This window comes from Stenella coeruleoalba, assembly GCF_951394435.1.
Source record: "Stenella coeruleoalba genome assembly, chromosome: 6".
Taxonomy (NCBI): domain Eukaryota; kingdom Metazoa; phylum Chordata; class Mammalia; order Artiodactyla; family Delphinidae; genus Stenella; species Stenella coeruleoalba.
This window is the reverse complement of record NC_137151.1, coordinates 58,105,532-58,130,267: the sequence shown is the minus strand read 5'-3', so window position 1 is coordinate 58,130,267 and position 24,736 is coordinate 58,105,532. Positions and strand designations below refer to the sequence as shown.

At 37.4% G+C, this 24,736-nt stretch overlaps 1 protein-coding gene and 1 pseudogene across 4 annotated transcripts in view; one reads left to right on the top strand and one right to left on the bottom strand.

Moving 5' to 3' along the window:
* PSMD14 (proteasome 26S subunit, non-ATPase 14) overlaps positions 1 to 24,736 on the bottom strand; it is a 133,289-nt gene that overhangs the window by 78,079 nt on the left and 30,474 nt on the right. The window contains exons 3-5 of one of the 3 annotated variants that reach the window (XM_079923938.1): positions 18,278 to 18,406; positions 11,822 to 11,950; positions 9,499 to 9,550 (exon numbers count right to left, since the gene is read on the bottom strand). In XM_079923938.1, coding sequence (XP_079780064.1) covers positions 9,499 to 9,546 — 48 coding nt within the window. In that variant the 5' untranslated portion in view covers positions 9,547 to 9,550; positions 11,822 to 11,950; positions 18,278 to 18,406. Of the gene's footprint in view, positions 1 to 9,498; positions 9,551 to 11,821; positions 11,951 to 18,277; positions 19,044 to 24,736 lie in introns of those variants that run through there. The other 2 variants (XM_079923939.1, XM_079923937.1) reach the window with 2 other exon arrangements.
* Positions 4,715 to 7,688, top strand: LOC307187621 (AP-3 complex subunit sigma-1-like; annotated as a pseudogene). The gene has a single exon. The product of its transcript is annotated as an AP-3 complex subunit sigma-1-like (transcript).

Here is a 24,736-nt window from a genome sequence, read left to right as displayed (position 1 = left end):
TTTATGAAGTGGAAATTCCTTTTGTCTCCCTCCCTTCTCATGCATTTGGTATGAGTTATCTGGGCATGTGTTATACAATATGGTAGCCACTATCTACATGTGACTATTTAAGTTTAAGTAAAATTAAAAATTCAGTTCTTCAGTCACACTAGGCACATTATCATGGACTCAACAGCTACATGTGGCTGTAAAATTTAAGTTAATTAAAATTAAATAAAATTTAAAATTCAGTTTTTCACTTGTTCTAGTCACATTTCAAAGGCTTAATAGCCACATGTGGCTAATAGCTATTGTATTAGCAGAGATATAGAACATTTCCTTCACAGCATAAAGTTCTATTGGACAGTGCTGCTATAGAACTTGTAATACTTTTACTAAAGTTACATGCCCTTAAAAAAAAGTTATTCTATGTTTTTAAAATTAGCATTAATGCTTTCATATTGTATGTATATATCTACAACCTGAAATTTTCTCTTAATATGTTTGTAAGGTCTATTACGCATATTGAGATATAGAATCTAGTTCATTTTAACTGCTGCATAATATTCCATCATAATGCATCTTGGCACAGATAGACACTTAAGTACTTTGCAATTTTTCAATAATCCAAACTGCCACACCCACACCAACCCTAAGGAAAAAGGCTTCCATGAGAATTCTTGCTTCCCCAAGTCTTCATTAACACTTAAAACAACATACTTTTGTTTAAAAAAACAATCTAATACTTGTTTTACTTTTCATTTCCCTGATATACGGTGAGGTTGACCATCTTTTCATGTTCATTGGCAAATCTTGTTCTACAGATTATCATTTCATGATCTTTTTTTCCCATGGGTCTTTTTTGTGTTACTGATTTATGGTTCCACTAAATGTGTTGTGGATGGACGTGTCACAAATATCTCCTCTTGCTCTACTACTTGTCTTTTAAGTTTGTTTATATTGTCTTTGTTAGGACAAGAGTTAGTAATGAATTGAGGCAGTCAAATTACTAATCTTCTCTTTTGAGTTCTGCTTTCCTATTTTGAGGTCATAAAGGACGAAATTTTCTTCCAAAAAACATTTTTTGGAGCTATGTACTGTATGTCTGACATGGTCACGGGTTAGTTTATTTAATCCTTATAAGAACTATCTGAAGTAGATATTGTTACTCTCATTACAAAGATATGGTAATTGAATTTCTTAATGTGGTAAAATATACATAACATAAAATTTACCATTTTAACCATATTTAAGTGTACAATTCTGTGGCATTAAGTACATTCACATTGTTGTGCAATCATCAGCACTAACTGTCTACAGAACTTTCATCTTCCCGAAGTGAAACTCTGTACCATTAAACACCAACTCCCCATTCCACTACAACCCCCAACTCCTGGCAACCACCATTCTACTTTTTGTCTCTCTGAATCAGACTACTCTAGTAACTCATTTAAGTGGAATCATAAAATATTTGTCCTTTTCTGACTGGCTAATTTCATTCAGTATAATGTCTTCAAGGTTCATCAATGTCATAGCATGTGTCAGAACTTCCTTTTTAAGGCTGAATAATATTCCACAGTATTAATACACCACATTTTGTTTATCCACTCAACCATCAATAAATACAAGTTGCTTCCACTTTTTGGCTATTGCAAATAATGCTGCTATGAAATGTCTGTACAAATACCTGACTCCCTAATTTCAGTTCTTTGGGGTATATACCTAGACACGGAATCGCTGGATCATATGGCAATTGTGTAACTTTTTGAGGAACCGCCACACCATTTTCCACAGAGATCACACAATTTTACATTCCTACCAACAATGCACAAGGATTTCTCTACACGCTCACCAACAGTTGTTTATTTGCTACATATTTTTGGATAATAGGCATCCTAATAGGTGTGTCTTCCAAAATTATAAAGTTTAATCTTCACAGGTAGGTCTTCAATACATCTGATATACACTTTTGTGTACAGAATAATGTAAGAATCTAATATTATTTTTCCCCCCATATAGAAAGCCACTTGCTTCAGCATCATTTAATGAACAGGCCTCTCCTTCCCCACTAATTTTTAATACCACCTCTATTATAAATCAAGCTCCCATATATGCATGAGTCTGTTTCTGGACTTTGTATCTGATTATGCTGATCTACCTGACTATTTCTATACCAATATAACACTCTTTGAGTCACACAGCATTAAAATATATTTTGATATTTGGTAGAGCAGTTTCTTTTTCCTTTCTAAGAACTTATTTGCTATTCTTGGATTTTTTTTCTCCTATATGAATTTTAGAATCAGTTTTCTAATTCCATGAAAATTCTGGTTGATATTTTTATTGGAACTGTATTGAATTTATGATTAACTGAAGATAACTGGCATGTGATATTGAGACTCATCATTCATGAAAGTTTATTATTTCTTCATTTATTCCAGGCATTTCCCCCCATTACTATGTTAAATTAATTCTTTCTATAAAATGTTAGACCAAAATCTGAAAGACAGATAACTGAAAGAACATTTCTATTCCAAGACACATAACAAAGACCAAAAAAACAGTTATTGGTTATAAATATAAAATCTGTATACTGTGTGAATTTGGGAGTTATAACAAATAAAATAGATCATACCCAATTCATGAAGTTATTTTTTTTAAGTCTAGCGACCTGAAATAATCCTTCAAAATGTAGCTTACATCTCACCACTTTCAGAAAGCCTTCTCTGACCACTCACCTACAGTATTTTCCCTTATTTTTGCATCTGAAATTTACTGAGGTCTGCGTTAGAAAGGTACAATCTGATAACTTATAGGCAACAAATATGTTTTTGGTTTGTGCTTAGTTTGGCCTATATCATGTTTCTTAAAAACTAGAGACTAAAAAAATTAGGGAATTTCACACAAAAATCATAGGATTTCTGACTTGCAGGTTGTATGTCACTCTCTCTCAGTTAAGAGAGATTCCATTTCCATGCTTCCTTGATTACCAGGGCAGGCAAATCACACACTGATTCTTAAAGCTTCCACCTAAAAGTGACCTGTTAATTTCCAACTCACACTCCATTGGCCAAAGCAAAATCATGAGCAGGCTAAGTTCAAAAATGATGGAAAAGGGCTTCCCTGGTGGCGCAGTGGTTGAGAGTCTGCCTGCCGATGCAGGGGACACGGGTTCATGCCCCGGTCCGGGAGGATCCCACATGCCGCAGAGCGGCTGGGCCTGTGGGCCATGGCCGCTGAGCCTGCGCATCCGGAGCCTGTTCTCCGCAACAGGAGAGGCCACAGCAGTGAGAGGCCCGCGTACCATACACACCCACAAAAAAAGATGGAAAAGTGTAACCCTACTATGTAGCTAGAAGATTAAAAGACAAAAATATTCATATAACTGATGACTTTACCTTCAAACTCTTTCCTCCTACCTATTCTTCAAACTACCACTAGAATTACTTTTCAAAAACACAGATTCAGTTATCCCACAGCTTTGCTTAAAAAGTCTTCATTAAAGTACATCTACTAGGGAAAAAGTAAAAATCACTAAAAATGGCATTCAGTACCTTTTATAATCTACTCCAAACTCCCTTACCAGATTCTTTTCCCATTTTTCCCCTCACATCACCTGTTCTCCAGGCCTTTCTCAATATATGTTGGCTACATTCCAAAATTTAGCTCAAGCATCATTTCCTCAACTCAGTGTCACTTTCTTTTTTGGGGAAAAAAAATTAAGTACCACATCCTCTACAAATCACATTATTTACAATAAGCACTGGTATTCGCTAATTCGAAGAGTTAATATGTGCCAGGCACTTGAAACATAACTGCTGTATGTCTACTAGAATGTTAGGTCCCTAGATTAAGTAACAATGTTCTTGTTTACCTTGGTATTCCCTATAGCATAACACCCAACACATGAAAACTCAAAATACTGGCCTAAAGAATGTAAATACAAGACGAGATAATAAATGTCATTGACATTTTACTTAAGTTTCATTTACTTTTTTTTTTTTTTTTTTTTGCAGTACGTGGGCCTCTCACTGTTGTGGCCTCTCCCGTTGCGGAGCACAGGCTCCGGACGCGCAGGCCCAGTGGCCATGGCTCATGGGCCCAGCCGCTCTGCAGCATGTGGGATCTTCCCGGACTGGGGCACAAACCCGTGTCCCCTGCATCGGCAGGCAGACTCTCAACCACTGCGCCACCAGGGAAGCCCTCATTTACTTTTAAGCTTATCTTGACTCTTTCTAAAGCTAAAATGGACCAAGAGACTTAAACAAAAACTTTTAGATGGAATTCCCTAGCGGGCCATTGGTCAGGACTCCAAGCTTCCACTTCAGGGAACACGGGTTGGAATCCTGGTTGGGGAACTAAGATCCCCCAAGTCATGTGGCATGGCCAAAATATAAATAAATAAAATAACTATCATTAAACTATTTAAAAAAACACTTTTAGATGCTGCAGACTATGCTTTGGTTAGGCCCATCTGTTGGGCTTAGTCTTGACTACTTTTGGAAATAGTTTAGTTGCCAAGACCTAAGTTGGGATAGTTATGAAGACAACTGAGCAGTCAAATTACAGCAGTAAATACTTTTAATACAATCATCTCACATCTTTCAGTAGTTTCAAGTTCATAAGCACTTTAGCAAAGTAAATAAAAACACACATTTGAAATAAAAGCTATTTGTTTACAAATTTTAATAGTTCTAATAAAACATCTGTTTCTGCTTCACTACTGATAAGTTATATTGAAGTAGGGGATTGTAGACAGATTTAATGATTTTAGCCTGCTACTGTTCACGTATTAACATTTAAAAGTGTAATATTTAAGAAAAACTTTAAGTTGTTTTATAGGTATGCATACCATAATGAAGAACTAGGAAAAAGTACCATGATAAAGCTAAAGGAAGAAAAATTCTTAAAAAAGACATTGTGAACAGTGTGATATATTAAAGTCTCGTGAAAAAAGAACTAAAAGTAAGCCAATAGACTTGGCAATTTGAACAATTCCAGTACAGTAATGAAGAAGGAGGCCAGAATATAATCTCATGAGAGTCAATGGAGGTAAGGAGGTAGAATATGTGAGTATAAGCTATTATTTCAGGAATTCTTGAAATAAATGGAAGAAAAGGTTTAATGGCAGAATGCAGTGAAGTTTTGTTGTTTTGGGGATACAGGACACTTAAACATCTTTGTAGGCAGAGGAAGGGGTCAGTGGAGATGAGCAAGGGTTCAAGAGAGGATGGGATCAGAGAATAAGTCAAAGCATTAGCCATGGAAAAGAGAAAGGTCATTTCTAGTCAAAGAAAGTTGAGTCAGTAGAATGGATGGAAAACCCTGTTCTGCTACTATTCCCATGTTTTAAAAGAGACATCTGCAAAGTTAACAGCAAGTAACCTGCCCCTATTTATGAGGAAATTCTGACTTTTATATTATATGGTAAGATAGTAACATTTCCCATTGATTTTTGGAGGGGTAAAACAACTTCTATCTCCTTTCTACTTTTTTTTTTTTTTTTTTTTTTTTTTTTGCGGTACGCGGGCCTCTCACTGTTGTGGCCTCTCCCACTGCGGAGCACAGGGTCCGGACGCACAGGCTCAGCGGCCATGGTTCACAGGTCCAGCCGCTCCGCGGCATGTGGGATCCTCCCGGACCGGGGCACGAACCTGCGTCCCCTGCATCGGCAGGCGGACTCTCAACCACTGCGCCACCAGGGAAGCCCATCCTTTCTACTTTTATTGGCTGCTACGCATTATCTAATGGAAAGAGTAGCTATTATCAATCCAAAGGTCTTTGACTTTTTATTAAAAATAAATACACTCGGGACTTCCCTGGTGGTCCAGTGGTTAAGACTCCCCACTTCCACCACAGGGATGCAGGTTCGATCCCTGGTTGGGGAACTAAGATCCCGCATGCCGTGCGACGCAGCCAAAAAAAATTAAAAAATAAACAATACACTTAACTTTTTTCCTGTTTATTAAAAAATAATACACTTAATATTTCATGTTTTAGAAGTAACATCATATCCGTTTGTCATATTAGTCTAGAACAAGAGTAAATTAACTTTTAAGAAAAAATGTAATCATTGAACACCTAGTATTTGATAAAGGAGGTAACACAGAAATAAGAACCCCATAAATCATTCTCTTGAGAGTCTGTCATCTAATCAGGAAGATGAAACACATGAAATATCAGATTCTCAGGCACCACATTTTTAAGTTCAAATAGAATACAAACTGAGGGGGGATACGTGCTGATTAAATTATCCAAAACCAAGGACAGGTTATTGAACCAACACTTAGTTTTCCACTCAATGCAAAGGTTTGCAGCGGTCATTGAGATATGATGTAACTCAATTGGTGGTCAGTCAACCCATTATTTCATGTCCAACAATTTCCCAGCATGGATTTCTGGCATGGATATATAATTTATTGCATCTACTACTTAAGGAAAAAGTTATTTTGGTATTTAAATTTGATGCAACTCCCCTTAAGAATTCTACTAAGGCAACATCTTTACCTGTAATTTGCAGGTAAATGTGCAGTATCTACATACCACCTCAGTTCACTTCTGACACTTTTATATGCCTACACATTGTTATTGCTAATTTCAGAATGAATTAGGGAAATTGTAGACGCTACCTAGAATGTTTGTAAATGTATGGAAGCAGCTTTAGAAGGGTCAAGTTCAGAGAGGCTTAGGCCTCTTAAGAGAATGTATTACACAGATCTTACAAAAATGAAGAATCATGAAGAAACACGCTTACAGTAAAGGAACATGAGAAATATTCAAAACTAACAAAAGTAGGGGCTTCCCTGGTGGCACAGTGGTTAAGAATCTGCCTGCCGAGGGGGCGGGTGGGGAAGGATCACCAGCGAGATCCTGAGGCGAGTCTCGCGCGCCCGCCCCCGCCCTGGCCCCCAGCTCCCACCCGGTCGGCCCGGCTCAGCCATGATCAAGGCGATCCTCATCTTTAACAACCACGGGAAGCCGCGGCTCTCCAAGTTCTACCAGCCCTACAGTGAAGATACACAACAGCAAATCATCAGGGAGACATTCCATTTGGTATTTAAGAGAGATGAAAATGTTTGTAATTTCCTAGAAGGAGGATTATTAATTGGAGGATCTGACAACAAACTGATTTATAGACATTATGCAACATTATATTTTGTCTTCTGTGTGGATTCTTCAGAAAGTGAACTTGGCATTTTAGATCTAATTCAAGTATTTGTGGAAACATTAGACAAGTGTTTTGAAAACGTCTGTGAACTGGATTTAATTTTCCATGTAGACAAGGTTCACAATATTCTTGCAGAAATGGTGATGGGGGGAATGGTATTGGAGACCAACATGAATGAGACTGTTACACAAATTGATGCACAAAATAAACTGGAGAAATCTGAGGCTGGCTTAGCGGGAGCTCCAGCCCGTGCTGTATCAGCTGTAAAGAATATGAATCTTCCTGAGATCCCAAGAAATATTAACATTGGTGACATCAGTATAAAAGTGCCAAACCTGCCCTCTTTTAAATAAAAAATTTAAAAGGCCACTCTCAGGTAAAATCCGGGGGAAATGTCATCTAAGTTTACCATGCAGTTGTTTACCAAAAATAGAGGAGGAGAGGCTTAACTTTTGCTCTTGGATTTAAGTCAAGGTACTGTATAGAAGTTATGTAAAATCAGTATGGAAGTTCATTGTTGCTTTTCTTGTTCAGTGATTTTGAAGAATTGAGTAGTTACAGTGTGATTTTTTTCTTTGTTTTCTAAACTGCATTCCTATGGCCACCTAAGGCATGCCTCTATGTATTGGCTACTACAGTATTTTGAAAAGTGTTTGGGACATTTCTTTAAATTATGTATAACCCAAAATGTTGGTGTTTTGTATGGATCACAAATACAGCATTCCTTAATTCTTTCTGTTATTTGTCAGAATTGTTATTTAAAGAACGAAGTATGTATTGCATGAAAACATTATGACCTTTTTCTCTTAGTTTAAATAAACTCCAAGGTAAATGGACTTCTAAAGCACCATTCTGTTTGCCTGGTATCTACTTTAGCAATAATTTTTTTATGACCCTCTGACTCAACGAAGTAAATAAAAATATATTTTATCACTGTTAAAAAAAAAAAAAAAAGAATCTGCCTGCCAATGCAGGGGACATGGGTTCAATCCCTGGTCAGGGAAGATCCCACATGCCGCGGAGCAACTAAGCCTGTGCGCCACAACTACTGAGCCTGCGCTCTCGAGCCTGCGAGCCAAACTACTGAGCCCGCGCGCCGCAACTACTGGGCCCACACGGCACAACTACTGAAGCCCGCACACCTAGAACCCATGCTCTGCAACAAGAGAAGCCACCGCAATGAGAAGCCCACGTGTCGCAATGAAGACTAGCCCTCGCTCACCATAACTAGGGAAAGCCCACGTGCAGCAACGAAGACCCAACGCAGCCAATAAATAAATAAATAAATGAACCTCACTGTTTTAAAAAAAAAACTAACAAAAGCAAACGAAAAATAACTGAAGTCTGTGCAATGATGCAATATAGGATCACATGATTTCAACTTTCTAAAAGGAAAAGGTTTATTAGTCATAAACCATGATAGACCCTTGTAAAAGAACCTACAAAACATTGAAAATTTCATGAAATCTCAAACAAAACTATTTCTTAATAGTCAAAATATTAGACTACTTTGAATAAAGGAAGACAAAGTCATTGACAGTGATATGGAAATAGGAAACAGCTGACAACTAAAAGGGTTCTTAAGGAGGGTTATAAAAATAGTCCCAAAATTTGGACATAAAATACATTCAAGTCTAACATAGTCATCTCTTTTGTAAATGTTGGACTGGAAAGATAATCAGTGTAGAATTCAAAAGAGGCAGAAATTTCTTCTTTAGCTGAAAGCAGATAGAATATCCTGAGATAGAAATCTATCTGGAGGCCATTTGCCCCAACAGTATGGAACAAGACAGATGATAATATTAAAACAACTGAAAATTCACTTAATTTTAATAAGAATGTAAAAAGGAACCATATATGCCAAATTTAAAGAAAAGAGAGGTATTACTTACTAATTCATCCATGCATCATAATTACTAGAAGGAATTTATCAGTGTTAAGACTGTACATACAAACATTCTATGGGTTTTCTGGATCTTGCCAAGAGTATGCCATGTTTACTTTTTCATGTGTTACTTTTAAAGTCTACATTGTAAACCCAGAAATAAGATACTTTGAGTCTTTTTTTTTTTAACCAATAGGCAAGTTTGATAATCTCGCATATCCCAAAACTTTAAATCAAAGCAAATAGAGAAAATTCTTATTCCTGGGAGAAAATTAAATTAAGAAAATAGAACATTTTCTCCACAAGTTATTTAGTGTTGGAATACAGTAACCAGCAGTAAGGGAAGCTTCTTACCATAAGGTTATCTGTGAGGCGATTTTCTTGGGACTGACTTTTTTCTCTTTGGATAACTAGTGAAAGGCTTATAGTTTACACACAAAGAAACACGTAGAGTCTATATACTAACCTGGCCCAGTCCAGGCATACCTCCTCCAAGTCTAAGCAGTCTGTCCATATTTCTAGAAAACAGAAACAAAGAAAAACGTTCCTAAGCACAAAAGTGTTTACTCAATTGCTATCTACATAATTCACCTTCAGTCACTCAGTATGTCAAAAATATTGGTGGTAATTACAACACAACATCAGACTTCCTGTTAATTAACACCACATATTAATTCAAGAAGCTGTCTTCCATGCTAATTAACAGACCTTATTTTACTGCTTTGGTTTTGGGTTATCCCCAGTTTTAAAGACAAGCAATCTTAGCATACTTTCAAAACTTTGCTATCATTAAGTTAATTATATTTTCTTATTGTTACCTAATAAAGTACCTGAATGAGGAAAAAGTGCCTGAAATGCTTATCATATGTATGATTGAATTTCCTTCAATTTGTCCAGAGTGTACAAATAAAAGTCCTCACTTTTAAATTAAATTTTAACATCCTCATTAGTAAGTTCTGTGCTAATTAACTTACAGCTTGTCAGTTATCATCAAAACTACATGTGAAAGACATTGTGAGCAGATTATGGATCTCTGAATTAGCATCAAAGGCTTTTTAAAAACGAACTCATTATACTAAAAGAAATATAAAGTAATATTGCATTAAATGCATTAAGATAGTGTTCTAGAATCCACACAGATAGTTTGCCTTATTTCAGATACTGTAAAGATATACACCTTTTTCACTAAGGAAATTTGGCTGCTGTTCTCAATTACAATTTTAGAGTTAATCAGTACCAAGAGAATTAACTTTGAAATATCAATCTGATTTGTTTTTTATGTCTGGAATAACTACAGAAGATATTCTTATAAGCTTGAAAAATTCACAGAAGAAATCAAAGGAAAAAACAACAAGGGTACTAGTATGGCCACAAATACACAAAAAGGAGTAATCAAATTATAAAAATTAATATTAGTATAACTAAATACTCTAAACAATGAAGCATTTTTTTCTACTTAAAAATTGCTACTATGCCTTAAAATTCCTCTTCTTCCTATGTGTATGCTTTAGAAAATGGTATTACCACAAACTATATTCTAAATTAAATGCTAACAGATTACTTTAGTCATTTGTCCATGTTGTTTTACTAGTTAGAACAGATATACAAACTTTTCAGTAATGTACTTATGATCATTACTGCCTAATTATATTTGTTGAATCCTGCAAACAATTTAATCCTGTGAATATTTAACACTGTTGGTACAGCAAACTTCATTCAAGTCCATATTTAGAAAAGTGCACAAATGATACAGCCATGGAACCTGTACAAAGTGAACACACCACCATAACCACCACCAAGATGAAGAAAGAGAACCCTGTCAGCACCTAAGAACCTCTCGTATCCCCTTCCTAGTCTCTACCACCCTGCAAAGGTAGAATTCCAACTTCCAACAGCACAGATCACTTCTGTTGCTTTTGAATTTTATGTAAACAAAATAATATATGTTGTCTGGCTTGTTTCACTCCACAAGTTTGTGAGACTGACAACAGATAAACTCATTTTAAAAAATGAAAAAGCATATAAGAAAACTGGATAGTCTAAACAAAATTTCCACTTTATAACCTTAACTCACCTTCCTAATAGCAATATTTACAAATAAAATCTCCATCAAATTCTCATTAAAATTCCTCAACTCAAATATGGCATTGATACATATCACTTTTTAAAGGCTGTAGACTGAAAACAAAACAAAACCCTGTGTATTTTAAAATATAAAATACGTTTATTCCTCTACAATATATTACCCCCTTCAAAAAAATTCTTTTGGCCTAGTTCAAGCTTACAAACATAAAGAACAAATGGGAAAAAAAAACTTTAGACATTCTATACATTCCAGGCCAAAGTCAACTCCCAGCTGTGTTCAGTTTATCTATTCCCCCTGTGTTGTTTCTGATGACTTTACACAGACTCCAGATGCTGTGAATATACATGAGCAATGTGAGGAGCAGAGGGAAAGAAAATCTGGCAGGTCAAATTTGTGTTTTTAACAAAATTAGATGTCTCAGCAAACAGGAAAAAATTTAACAAACTAAATATTTTAAGATAATAAGGTTTAATAAAAATACTAACATTTGGAATGAAATACATCGATAAATGTTCTAAGTCATACTACCTTAAAAAAAGTTTCTAGAAAGCAGACAAGGACAAAACTGCTAGTTATCTAAATGACTTTCATGAGCCCCTCAATCTGGGCTTTTCATGTGTGCTAAAACTGATACATTTTCGTAACATCTTTATGACATATCCTGTAAGGATAGATAAAAGTAAAATATATTCTTAATGCTCACCTGGTCAGTAACTACAACTCTTGTGATGTTAAGCTTCAATTTGTTGAGTTTGACAAATTTCTTCTTAACTCAAGCTCTTGCTAATGCTGGCAGGTACAGTTTTTCCCAAGTTTTTTTTTTTTTTCTCTCCTAAAAAAAAGTAAATAAAATAAGATGTAATTATTTTGAGAACTAAGGAGGGAAATATACCAAGAGCTTTAAAAGAAGCAAAATTCCTAAAAACAAAATAGAAATCAAAATTGATTTTTAATTACCATTTCCTGAGAGTACAGAATGAAATACCATCCAAGGGAGCTACAGAGCATAGTGATTGCCCCTGTATCCAAATTTTGTTTCTAAAGTTTCTTTTTTGAGCTGTTCTAATTATATGTAGACTGACATTTCATGACTTTCAGTCTTTCTAGAGGTGTTTTAAAGAACAAAGAAGATTTATTCATTTTTTAAATAGAACAAAATTCATTCTATTGAGTAATTACCATATAGGTTCATTGTACATTGTTAGAAATCTATAACATATTATGGAATCTAAGTGGTTAATTTTCCTATATCTTTAAGGTTTGTTATTTCATTATCCTAGGAATTACTCTGTCATGTCTTAATCAGTTATTCCCAACTATGCCAAAAAAGACTAAAATAATAAGAAAATGGAAGAATGGTAACAATCATCCTAAATGATGCAATAGTGAAATACATTACAGCCATTGCATCATCCTTCAGTTTTTATTGTGCTGCCCAAAGCACTGCTTCATCTTTCAAAAAGATATAAAAGACTGGAGACATCATCTTTGTAGTCTTTTTTTTAGCTTTCATTGAACACAGTTGAGAATTCAGAATTCTTCATTTTCCTCCCATAATGGCAAAGAGAAAACTGACAGAGAAAAAAAGTTTCACAATTATTAGAGAATCACAAGGTGAATGTAAAGAAACAAGTAACAGCACTCTAATGATAACAAAATTGACATAAGCCAAGGTTTCTTTGGCACTACTGACATTCAGAACCAAATAATTTCTTATTGTAGGGGGTTGTCTTGGGCATTATAGGATGTTTAGCAGCATCCCTGCCCTGGCCTCTACGCACTGGATGCCACCAGCTGTGATAATCAAAACTGTCTCCGAAGAGGGAACCCTCCTACCCTGTTGGTGGGAATGTAAACTGGTACAGCTGTTATGGAAAACGATATGGAGGTTTCTTAAAAAACTAAAAATAAAACTACCATATGATCCAGCAATCCCACTCCTGGGCATATATCCGGAAAAGATGAAAATGCATAATTAGAAAAGGTACATGTACCACAATGTTCACAGCAGCACTATTTACAATAGCCAAGACATGGAAGCAACCCAAGTATCCATCAACAGACGACTGGTTCAAGAACATGTGGTACATATACACAATGGAATATTACTCAGCTATAAAAAAGAATGAAACATTGCCATTTGCAGCAACATAGATGGACCCAGAGATTATCATACTAAATGAAGTCAGACAGAGAAAGATAAAAATTATATAATACCACTTATATGTGGAATCTAAAAAATAATACAGATAAATCTATGTACAAAACAGAAACAGACTCACATAGAAAATGAACACGGTTACCAAAAGGGAAAGGCTGTGGGGGAGGGATAAATTAGGAGTATGGGATTAACAGTATAAACTACTATACATAAAATAGATAAGCAATAAGGATTTGCTGTATAACACAGAGAACAATAGTCAATACCTTGTAATAACCTATAATGGAAAATAATCTGAAAAAATATACTTATATAACTGAATCACTTTGCCCTACACCTGAAACTAACACAATATTGTAAATCAACTATACTTCAATTTTAAAAAAATGTCTCCAGACATTGCCAAATGTCCCCTAGAAGGGCAAAATCATCCCAGTTCAGAACCACTAATATAAACAAAATCTCAGACCACTGACAATATCCTGTATCAATTTTCTCAAACTTAAAAATTAATGACTGTTGGAAACAGTTTGAGAGCTCTTCACAAAGCTCAACACAGAATTACCACATGACCCAGAAATTCTACTCCTAGGTATATAGCCAAAAGAATTGAAACAGGTATTCAAAACAAGAACATGTACATGCATATTTATAGCATAACTATTCACAACAGCCAAAAGGTGGAAACAGCCCAAATGTCCATCAAAGGGGGTAAGGATAAACAAATTCTATATATACATACAATGGAACATATGGAATATTATTCAACTATAAAAAGGAATGAAATACTGATAACTGTTACAACATGGATGAACGTCAAAACATTATGCTATGTGAAAGAAGCCATGCACACAAAGTCACATAGTGTATGATTCCATTTACATGAAATATCCAAAATATATAAATCCACAAAGACAAAATGCAGGTTGGTGATTGCCAGGGGCTGAGGGAGGGAATAAAATGGAGAAACTGCTTAATGGGTAAGGGATTTTACTTTAGAAGAATGTAAAATGTTTTGGAACTACATAGAGGGGGTAGTTGCACAACATTATGAATGTACTAAATGGTACTGAACTGTTCACTTTAAAATGGTTAATTTTGTGTTATGTGAATTTTACCTCGAAAAATTACTTTTTAAAGGATCAATGAGTTGAACAATATATTTCTAAGACCAGAAAGGAAATATGACATTCTCATCCAGTTGGTATTCGACAAGGACTTCATTATACACTATTTTACAACAAGAACCTGTTTTGATAAAGAGATGACATATTCTGTTATCTTTTATGATGTTGATACAGTTGATAAGTGGACAAATGCTGAAGTGTACACAAAGGTGAGTAAAAATGTAGAAATTTTAAAAAATCATTGGATTAACTCTAATTGGTGTTTATAAATCTAAAAATAAAAATGTTTTATAAGCAAAGATGATGGACATCTCCACTTCAACAAAATTATAAGCTTGTTTTAAAAAGTACTGCATCAGGGAAGATGAAAAAGGTCTGGAGATGGATGGTAGTGATGATTGCACAACAATGTGAATGAACTTAATGCCACTGAACTGTATGTCTAAAAATGGTTAAAATGGTAAATTTTATGATAGGCATATTTTAACACACATACAAAGTATTGCGAGTGCAAGTAGAACCAAAAGAAAAGATAAGCTGGGGCCTATTAGACACATATTTAAAATGTGGAACTGATCTTTATAAGATGGGTATGTTCCAGGTTCATGCATGATGGATGACGAGCAGTTAATTACATTCCAACAATGTTGTCCATTTCAGGTACATACACCTTCAAATGACTTAAAGGTGTAAGAAATTTTAAAAGGTCTACTGGCCCAGATGGTAAATGGTGATGACTGTTTTTCTTGCTATATGAGGTTAAGAGCTATGAGTCTGCAATCTAAGTGCCAGGATTCAAATACTGGCTCTAACACGTTTTAGCTCTGTATCCTTGGGTCAGTTTCCTCTCTCAGGCTCAGTTTCCTCATCTGCAAAATAGGGATAATGATAGTATCCACCTCATAGAGGTGTTTAGATAATTAAATAAGATAATGAACATAAACAACATTTAACACAAGGCTTGGCACATAGCAAGTAAACAATGATGGCACATAGCAAGTAAACAATGAATGCTAGCTGCTGTCATCAGCACCACCATCCTGAGCATAGCTACAGTTCATCCAGCATGGGTTCTTCTTCCCATAGAGTTTGCCATTTAGTGAATTTCAAAACATGGCATATTTCACAGTACTAAATGAATCACACTGGAGAAGAGGGACTTGCATTTTGCAGAACTTCGCAAAGGGGTTCATAAAAATTAAAAGTGTTACACTAGAACATAAAAGAATACTTCCAGTGCTTAGAAATAAAAGCAATGCAAAAGGTCTATGGATCTAAACCAAGTTTTTACACCTATCAAAAAGCAGAGGACTCAACAGCTTATTCATGATATGATTAACTAAAACATTATGAGATAATATGAATAAAGTGTTTATGCCTAATATGTCATACATAATGTTTAAAATCCTAATTGGTAAAAAAAAAAAGGGCTGATGATTTTCCACTTCTTCATCTCACAACTGAGCTAACAAAATCATGAAGCCCTTATCTGTTCAGGTTTTTCTACTGTTTCCTAGCTCATTTTTCATTTTTTACTCCTCAACCCATGCTGCAGTTATATACTATTACTTCTCAGATTGATGCTAAATCCTTTAACTACTCCATATTTGTGATCTCACTGTATTTCTAATTCCTCTACTGTCTGATTTGTGGAAAGTAATTAGGAACTTCTTTCTCTCACTTTCTTAAGGGCTTTCTTCAGTGGAAAAAATGGAAAGAGTCAACGTTAAACTTAATTATATAAATAAGGTTTTGAAAGTAAGATTCCCCCTGTTTAGAACAGTGAGGATGGAATTATCATGAATATCTTCTTGTGCTAGCTCTTAATTACAGCACTGAAGCAAAATATTTATTAAATACTATCTTGTTTATAAGGTGATATGGAAACAGAGCCACTAAGGAATTTAGTGACTTTCACTGAAAGAATTTACAATCTACCTGGGGAGGCATGATATAATCCCATAGAAAAAACATAAAGTGAAAGAATAGTAGTATTGAGCCAGAAAGGCTCTGGAGGCAATCAGACCTAGATTTGAATCCTGGCTTCATCACCTACCCTCTATATGATGTGAACAAGTTACCTTCTCTTAGCCTCTAGACTTCATCTATAAAATGAGAATAATATCTTCCTTGCAAGTCTGTTGTAAGAAAAAAATGCAAAGCACCTAATATAGTGCCTGAAACATTCATAGGTACTCAGTAACTGTTGTTATTGTTATTTATCTTAGAGCCAGGAAAGATTATTTAATCCAATTCTCACTTTACAGATGGGGACACCAAAATACCAGAAAACAGAATGAGTGTCAAATGAGTGCAACAAACCGGGTATATGACAAGTTCATGAGTACTAAATCACAAGTATTCAGGTAAGGCTTTCACAGGTAGACAATGACTTATGAAACAAACATTGCTATAAAATTTAAAACAATTAAATAGAAGCACAATTGCTCCTTGTTATTGATTTTCAAACATGGGTCCTGAAATTAGATATTAAACACAAGGGTTACAGACAAGTATAAAAATAGAATAAACCCATGTCAAACAGGTTAAAAATCCAGCTTTTCAATTAAAACAGCAATATAATATTTATCAAGACCCTTGGGGGAAAAAAAAAAATCTCCCAAACTCAACAGGTGAGGCTTCATTGAAAGATCATGACTTCAAAACTTTCTTCTGTTGGCCAGATGCAATTCTGTCCTGGGACGAATTCAAGACAATATTCAGGCTTCTCACTAAATACCACTTCACTAAACACATCTTGTAGTTAATTCTGAGCCACCACGTATCTTAATCTCTTCAAATGCACAATAACCCATTTAAATTTATATGTTTAAAAGAAACATAATTTAAACTTCAAATGAGCCAGTTGCTAGCTTTATAGGACAAGACTAGAAGGCCACCATTATATTAATCATCTCCACTATAACTGTATTCAGTTCTTTTTTATTGCAACATTATCAGTGGCTATCGTCTTGCTTACTCACAAACATTAAGTCTGCTCACTAAATACTTTTGTGAGCAATGAAAAAAATGATTTTCACTCTAGAAGTACATTTCTTGCTAATTTTTAAAGCCTCTTCCTTGCCTTTCCCAACTTTTGGATACCATTTTAATTTCAAGAATTTTTCCTTAGGTCACTAGGTTTATATTCAAACTCTTTCGAGAAATTTACATTTTTCTTCTTTGCCTGACACAAAGTAGTGCCCCCAGGAAAATTAAGTTCCAAGATGTAACACACAGTAGCAGATTTCTACTTTACTGAAAACAGGAAATGTAATCAATTCATCAACAACTACTCAAGTGGGACAAACTGAAAGTTAAGTTAAAAGGCAGAGCAGGAATAACCATACTTTGTTTTAAAGAGTTTCAAGGTTAAAAAACAATGCACCTCTGGGGTTTTGTTTGGTTTTGAAGGCAGTTGAAAACCTAACACTATGAGAAAAGGGGTCAAGGCCTAAGGTTAACACAAGTGATAAAGCAAACATACATTCAACGGGAAAGTTAATTTTATTCTCTCGCCCTTGTTTCCTGTCTGGCGGGAAGTTTTTCAACACAGGGGTAAGTTTCAACAGAACACAGACAAACAGAAGCCAAAACTAAGGGTCCTCTCTGAATAGAGAGGAGAGGCTCCCAAGATGTGGTGAATTCAGCGGAGCAGAAACGCTTGGAGGAAGGAGACCACATCCAGACCTAACTTAGTCAGAGACCCAGGGAGACAGCGTGTAGGACGAAGGGAGCTGGACTCCACCCTCACCGCCCGGGACCCCAGTGGAAACTAGGCTGAGCAACGTGACTCAGGAAAGCAAGGCGCTGGCAGCGGCCTAGCGCGGCTGCCTCCGCGGACCTCTGGGGCCTGCGTTCCCCGTCTTACCTGAAGGCGGGCGGAGCAGGAGGCCGCGGTCTGGACCCTTGTCTTCCAGCAGCGGTGACGCAGCGGCGGCGGCGAGACCGACAGCAACACCAGCAAGCTCCGACTCGGCCGAGCTCTGGCTCCGCGAACCTGCGATGAATCAGCCCGATTCCATTCAAAAGAGTCGCCCAGGCCTCCGCCGCGAAGCACTTCCGGGTTCACTGCGCCGCTTCGGCTTCCGTTTCCCCGACGGCCAATTGAAGACGACTCGGGAGTCGAGCGGGCGTCCCAGGAGGAGCGCCCGGGACAGACAACGCGGGCCGCCTGCTTCAGGCGTCCCGGCTTGGAGGGTGGGGCGGAAGTTAGCGCTAGGGCCGCTCCCGCCTCTCCGACATCCTCCCTTCTCTGCCCGCACCTCTCCCTCCCCAGTTCTGTGCGCCCGGCTGGCGCCGAGATGAAACTGCAGGAACGCGAAGACCGGAACCCCTTTCTTCGTTTTAGTGTTCACCGCGGCCCTACGTCAAAACTAAAAGGTTCACTTGGACTAAGATTAACTTGGTCATCTGAGAAGCAAAAGAAAAAAAGGGAGAGGTGTGAAAAGAGTGGAAATCGGTCGGATGTTCTTTTCCATAGTGCAGTCTACCCACCTTCTTGTCTTTACCAATTTGCAAAGGTTGAATTTCAAGGAAAACAACCATTTCCCTAGTGGTAAAACCATCTATTTTAAGCCCAATTTAATTTACAAGGTTTAAGAAATCATATACTCACGTTTCTCCAGGTAATTATCATCACCAATAACGTTTCACCCATTATCTGCTAGGTTTTCAGAGCGCAAAACCGCCCAAGAAATAACTATTGACAAGTTTATATCACATTTCTGTTTAGGGCAGCACGTTTACCAAGTCCCTCTCACTTTGTCAGATACGTTCCAAATGACTAGCATCTTTAAAGCATTCCTAAATCAAGAATGGTGATGAATCTACTGGATGGAGGGAAAGGAAGGATTGTGGCATCTGAATCCAAAACTGTTTGAGTGGCACAATTACACAGAATTTCCCACTCAAAGATCTTTATCTAAAAAATACATAAATTATTTCAATCACAGGTAATGTTAATTATATTTGGATCCCTGTCTTTATGTTTTCTCTCAAACCTGTGCCTCCTCCCTTTTTTTTTTTTTTTTGGTAGATGACCCCATCCTCCATTTAATTTCCCTCATCAGATCTGAGAATAGACAGACCTTACCTCTGATTTACCTGTTCGCACTGGCCTCCCAATGAAACACCCTGGAAATCACGAAGGGTCTAATCTGTAAATAGATTTTCCAATCCACCACTCCTCTTTCTCCTTTCTCTGTATTCCAACCTTAACTCAAGCCTTCATTACTCTTTTCCTAAAATACTGCATTAGTCTCCTTGATCTCTCTGCCTCCAGTCTGTCTGCCCATAATTCATTCTCCGCTTCATTGGCAAAGGTTCTTTCTGCTATACAAATACAGTTGTGATCCTTCTTTGCTTAAAATTTCACCAGTGGCTCCTCATCCAATACAGAGGTCAAAAATTTCTCATCTTTGAGCTTCCCTGGTGGCGCAATGGTTGAGAGTCCGCCTGCCGATGCAGGAGACACGGGTTCGTGCCCCGGTACGGGAAGATCCCACATGCCGCGGAGCGGCTGGGCCCGTGAGCCATGGCCGCTGAACCTGCGCGTCCGGAGCCTGTGCTCCGCAACGGGAGAGACCACAACAGTGAGAGGCTCGCGTACCAAAAAAAAAAAAACTCTCATCTTTGTTTGAAGCACCGTTGCTCCAGCCATACTATTTAGCTGGGGAATGTGATGTCCATAGGGACTTTGAAAAACTCTGACATATTTCAGGGAATCCAAGTAATATGCATGCTTAGGATTGTGTGAATGGCTAGGGCTGTGTGAATGCTCAGGAAAGACCTGAGAAGGCTCTAAGCTCTCACCTCTGGCTAACCTTGAGGCTCTACACAAGCAAGAAATGAATACAAAAATAGAGTTGTATACTCCCTGGCTGACTGTTGAAGTCACACCCCAACACACATACTAAGCCCCTCCACAAAGACTAGGAAACGTATTGGTTGAAGACATTTAAGGAAATCCCTGTCCAGTCATCAGATGACCACTAAGCTAACTGAGCAAAGACATCAGTGGTTATGCACAACAAAGAACACAGACTTTAAGGAATGAATTCAGAAAATTCACTAAATCAACAATAACTACAACAAAGAAAAACAGCAAAAACCCTGGGGAGAGGGTAGAATATGATTTCCAGAGTGGCCACACTGTATTATTCAAAATGTCCAGTTTTCAAAATACAAAAGTTTAAAAGGATGATACATGCAAAGAAATAAGAATGTATGTATGGCCTGTACACAGGAGAAAAAGCAATCAATAGAAAATATTTCTGAGGAAGCACATATTACATAAAGACTTTAAGATATTTTAAATATGTTCACAAAGCTAAAGGAAACCATGTCTAAAGAACTAAAGGAAAGTATGATGAGAATGTTTCACCAAATAAGTAACATTAATAAAGAAATTGTTTTGAAAAAAAAAGAAACAAAAATTCTGGAGTTGAAAAGTATAATAACTGAAGTGAAAAATAAGAAGGGCTCAACACCTTGAGGAAACTGAGGATATGAAAACACAGGATACTGACCCCAGATAACTGAGGTACATATCAAAGGAATGATTTCAGTGAACCTAGACTCCTGCATCTTCCCATACATAGAAAAGTGCTAAATTCCTTAACTTGGGATACCTGGGTTTATTTAATTAACAGTAATCTTTTGATGTTCCAACTACCTGCCCTTTGTTCCAAAACTCCTATATATCCTAGCTCCCTCCTCGCCTCCTCAGAGCAGTTCTCTCAGGCGTACTTGAGATGCTACCTCCTGGGCTGGAAGCCTTAAAAATTCCTGCCAAATAAAACATAACTCTCAAAAAAAAAAAAAAAGGGCTCAACAGCAGACTTGAGCCAACAGAAGAAAGAACCAGCAAATTTGAATATATGTCACTTGAGATTATCCAGTCTGGGTACCAGAAAAAAAGAAAAAGAATAAATATGCATGAACAGAGCCCCAGAGGGCTGTCACACACAATCAAGCATACCATGTATAATTGGAGTTCTAGAGAGGAGAAATATAAAAGGAAAGGAATAATATTTGAAGGAATAATGGTCAAAAACTTCCCAAATTTGATGAAAAACATTAATCCACACATCTAAGAAGCTTAATAAATTCCAAGTGGTATAAACTCAAAGAAATACACACCTGGACACATTATAATTAACCTGTTGAAAGCCAAAGTCAAGAAGAGAATCTTAAAAGTGTCAAGAGGGCTTCCCTGGTGCCACAGTGGTTGAGAGTCCGCCTGCCGATGCAGGGGACATGGGTTCGTGCCCCGGTCCGGGAAAATCCCACATGCTGCGGAGCGGCTGGGCCTGTGAGCCATGGCCGTTGAGCCTGCGCATCCGGAGCCTGTGCTCCGCAACAGGAGAGGCCACAACAGTGAGAGGCTCACATACCGCAAAAAAAAAAAAAAAAAAAAAGTGTCAAGAGAGAAGCTACTCATCACATAATCCTAAATAAGATTCACAACCAAAGCTATGGAAGCAGAAAACAGTAAGATGACATATTCAAAATGCTGAAAGAAAAACACTGTCAACCAAGAATTCTATACCTAGGAAAGTTGTCCTTCAAAAATGAAGGAGAAATTAGTACATTCCAAAATATATGCATAAACAAAAATAAAGAGAATTTGTCACTGGGAAACTTGCCGTACAAGAAATTCTAAAGGGAGTCCTTCAGGCTGAAATGAAAAGAAACTAGAAAATAACTCAAATCCACATGAAGGAATAAAGGAAACTTGTAAAGGTAACTATATAAGTAATTATAAAAGACAGTATAAATATATTTTTTGTTCATAATCCTTCTTTCTCCTATTTGACTTAAAATACAGCTGCATAAAGCAATAATTATAAGTCTGTGTTGATAGACATATTATGTATACAGATCTAATTTGTATCACAACTGTAGCATAAAGGTGGGGGAGGGAATAAAGCTATATAGTAGCAAAGTTTTGTATACTATTGAAATCAAATTAGTATTAATCCAAGCTATGTTGTTCTACATTGGTAATTGTAATCCCCAGAGCAACCACTAAGAAAATAATCAAAATATATATAATAAAAGAAATAACAAGGTAATTAAAATGGTACACTAGAAAATATAATAGATATTTAACACAAAAGGCAGCAGTAATAGAGAAATAGAAGAACAGAAAAACATACAACATTTAGAAAGCAAATAGCAAAATGGCAGGTTTAAATACTACCTTATCAGTAATTACATTAAAGGTAAATGGATTAGGGAATTCCCTGGCAGTCCAGTGGTTAGGACCCCGTGTGCCATCACTGCCAAGGGCCCAGTTTCAATCCCTGGTAGGGAAACTAAAATTACACAAGTCAAGCAGTGTGGCAAATAAATAAATAAATGTAAATGAATTAAATATTCCAATTAAAAGGCAGAGATTGGGCTTCCCTGGTGGCGCAGTGGTTGAGAGTCTGCCTGACGATGCAGGGGACATGGGTTCGTGCCCTGGTCTGGGAAGATCCCACATGCCACGGAGCGGCTGGGCCCGTGAGCCATGGCCGCTGAGCCCGTGCGTCTGGAGCCTGTGCTCCGCAACGGGAGAGGCCACAGCAGTGAGAGGCCCGCGTACCGCAAAAAAAAAAAAAAAAAAAAAAAAAGCCAGAGATTCACAGAATGGGTTAAAAAAAAACCCAACTATATGCAATCTACAAGAGACACATTTTAGATTTAAAGACACAAATATTTTGAAACTATAAGGATGAAAAATATATATACCATGCAAACAGTAACTAAAATGGTATGACCACTTTGAAAATTGTTCTGGCATTTTTAAATAATAAAGTTAAAAATACAATTACCAGGGACATTGGTTCAAGATGGTGGAGCAGAAGGACATGCGCTCACTCCCTCTTGCAAGACCACCAGAATCACAACTAACTGCTGAACAGTCATTGACAGGAAGACACTGGAACTCACCAAAAAGATACCCCACATCCAAAGACAAAGGAGAAGCTGCAATGAGACAGTAGGAGGGGCACAATCACAATAAAATCAAATCCCATGACTGCTGGGTGGGTGACTCACAAACTGGAGAACACTTGTACCACAGAAATCCACCCACTGGAATGAAGGTTCTGAGCCCCACATCAGGCTTCCCAACCTGGAGGTCTGGCAACGGGAGGAGAAATTCCTAGAGAATCAGACTTTGAAGGCTAGCAGGATTTGATTGCAGGACTTCAATAGGACTGGGGGAAACAGAGACTCCACTCTTGGAGAGCACACACAAAGTACTGTCTGCATCAGCACCGAGGGAAAGGAGCAGTGACCCCATAAGAGACTGAACCAAACCTACCTGCTGGTGTTGGAGGGTCTCCTGCAGAGGCGGGGGGTGGCTGGGGCCCACCGTGGGGACAAGGACACTCGCAGCAGAAGTTCTGGGAAGTACTCCTTGGTGTGAGCCCTCCCGGAGTCTGCTATTCGCCCCACCAGGCAGCCAGATAGGCTCCAGTGCTGGGCCACCTCAGGCCAAACAATCAACAGGGAGGGAATCCAGCCCCACCAATCAGCAGACAAGCGGATTAAAGTATTAGTGAGCTCTGTTCACCAGAGCAACACCCAACTCTACCCACCACCACTCTCTCCCATCAGGAAGCTTGCACAAGCCTCTTAGATAGCCTCATCCACCAGAAGGCAGACAGCAGAAGCAAGAAGAACTACAATCCTGCAGGATGTGGTAGGGAAACCACATTCACCGAAAGACAGACAAAATGAACAGGCAGAGGACTATGTACCAGAGGAAGGAACATGATAAAACCCCAGAAAAAAAACTAAACGAAGTGGACATAGACAACCTTCCAGAAAAAGAATTCAGAATAATGATAGTGAAGATGATCTAGGACCTTGGAAAAAGAATGGAGGCAAAGATTGAGAAGATGCAAGAAGTGTTTAACAAGGACCTAGAAGAATTAAAGAACAAACACCTAGAAGAATTAAAAAACAAACAAACAGAGATTAACAATACAAAAACTGAAATAAAAAATACACTAGAAGGAATCAATAGCAGAAAAACTGAGGCAAAAGAACAGAAAAGTGACCTGGAAGACAGAATGGTGGAATTCACTGCTGCTGAACAAAATTAAGAAAAAAGAATAAAAAGAAATGAAGACAGCCTAAGAGACCTCTGGGAAAACATTAAATGCAACAACATTAGCATTATAGGGGTCCCAGAAGGAGAAGAGAGAGAGAAAGGACCCGAGAAAATATTTGAAGAGATTATAGTCGAAAACTTCCCTAACATGGGAAAGGAAATAGCCACCCAAGTCCAGGAAGCACAGAGAGTCCCAGGCAGCATAAGCCCAAGGAGAAA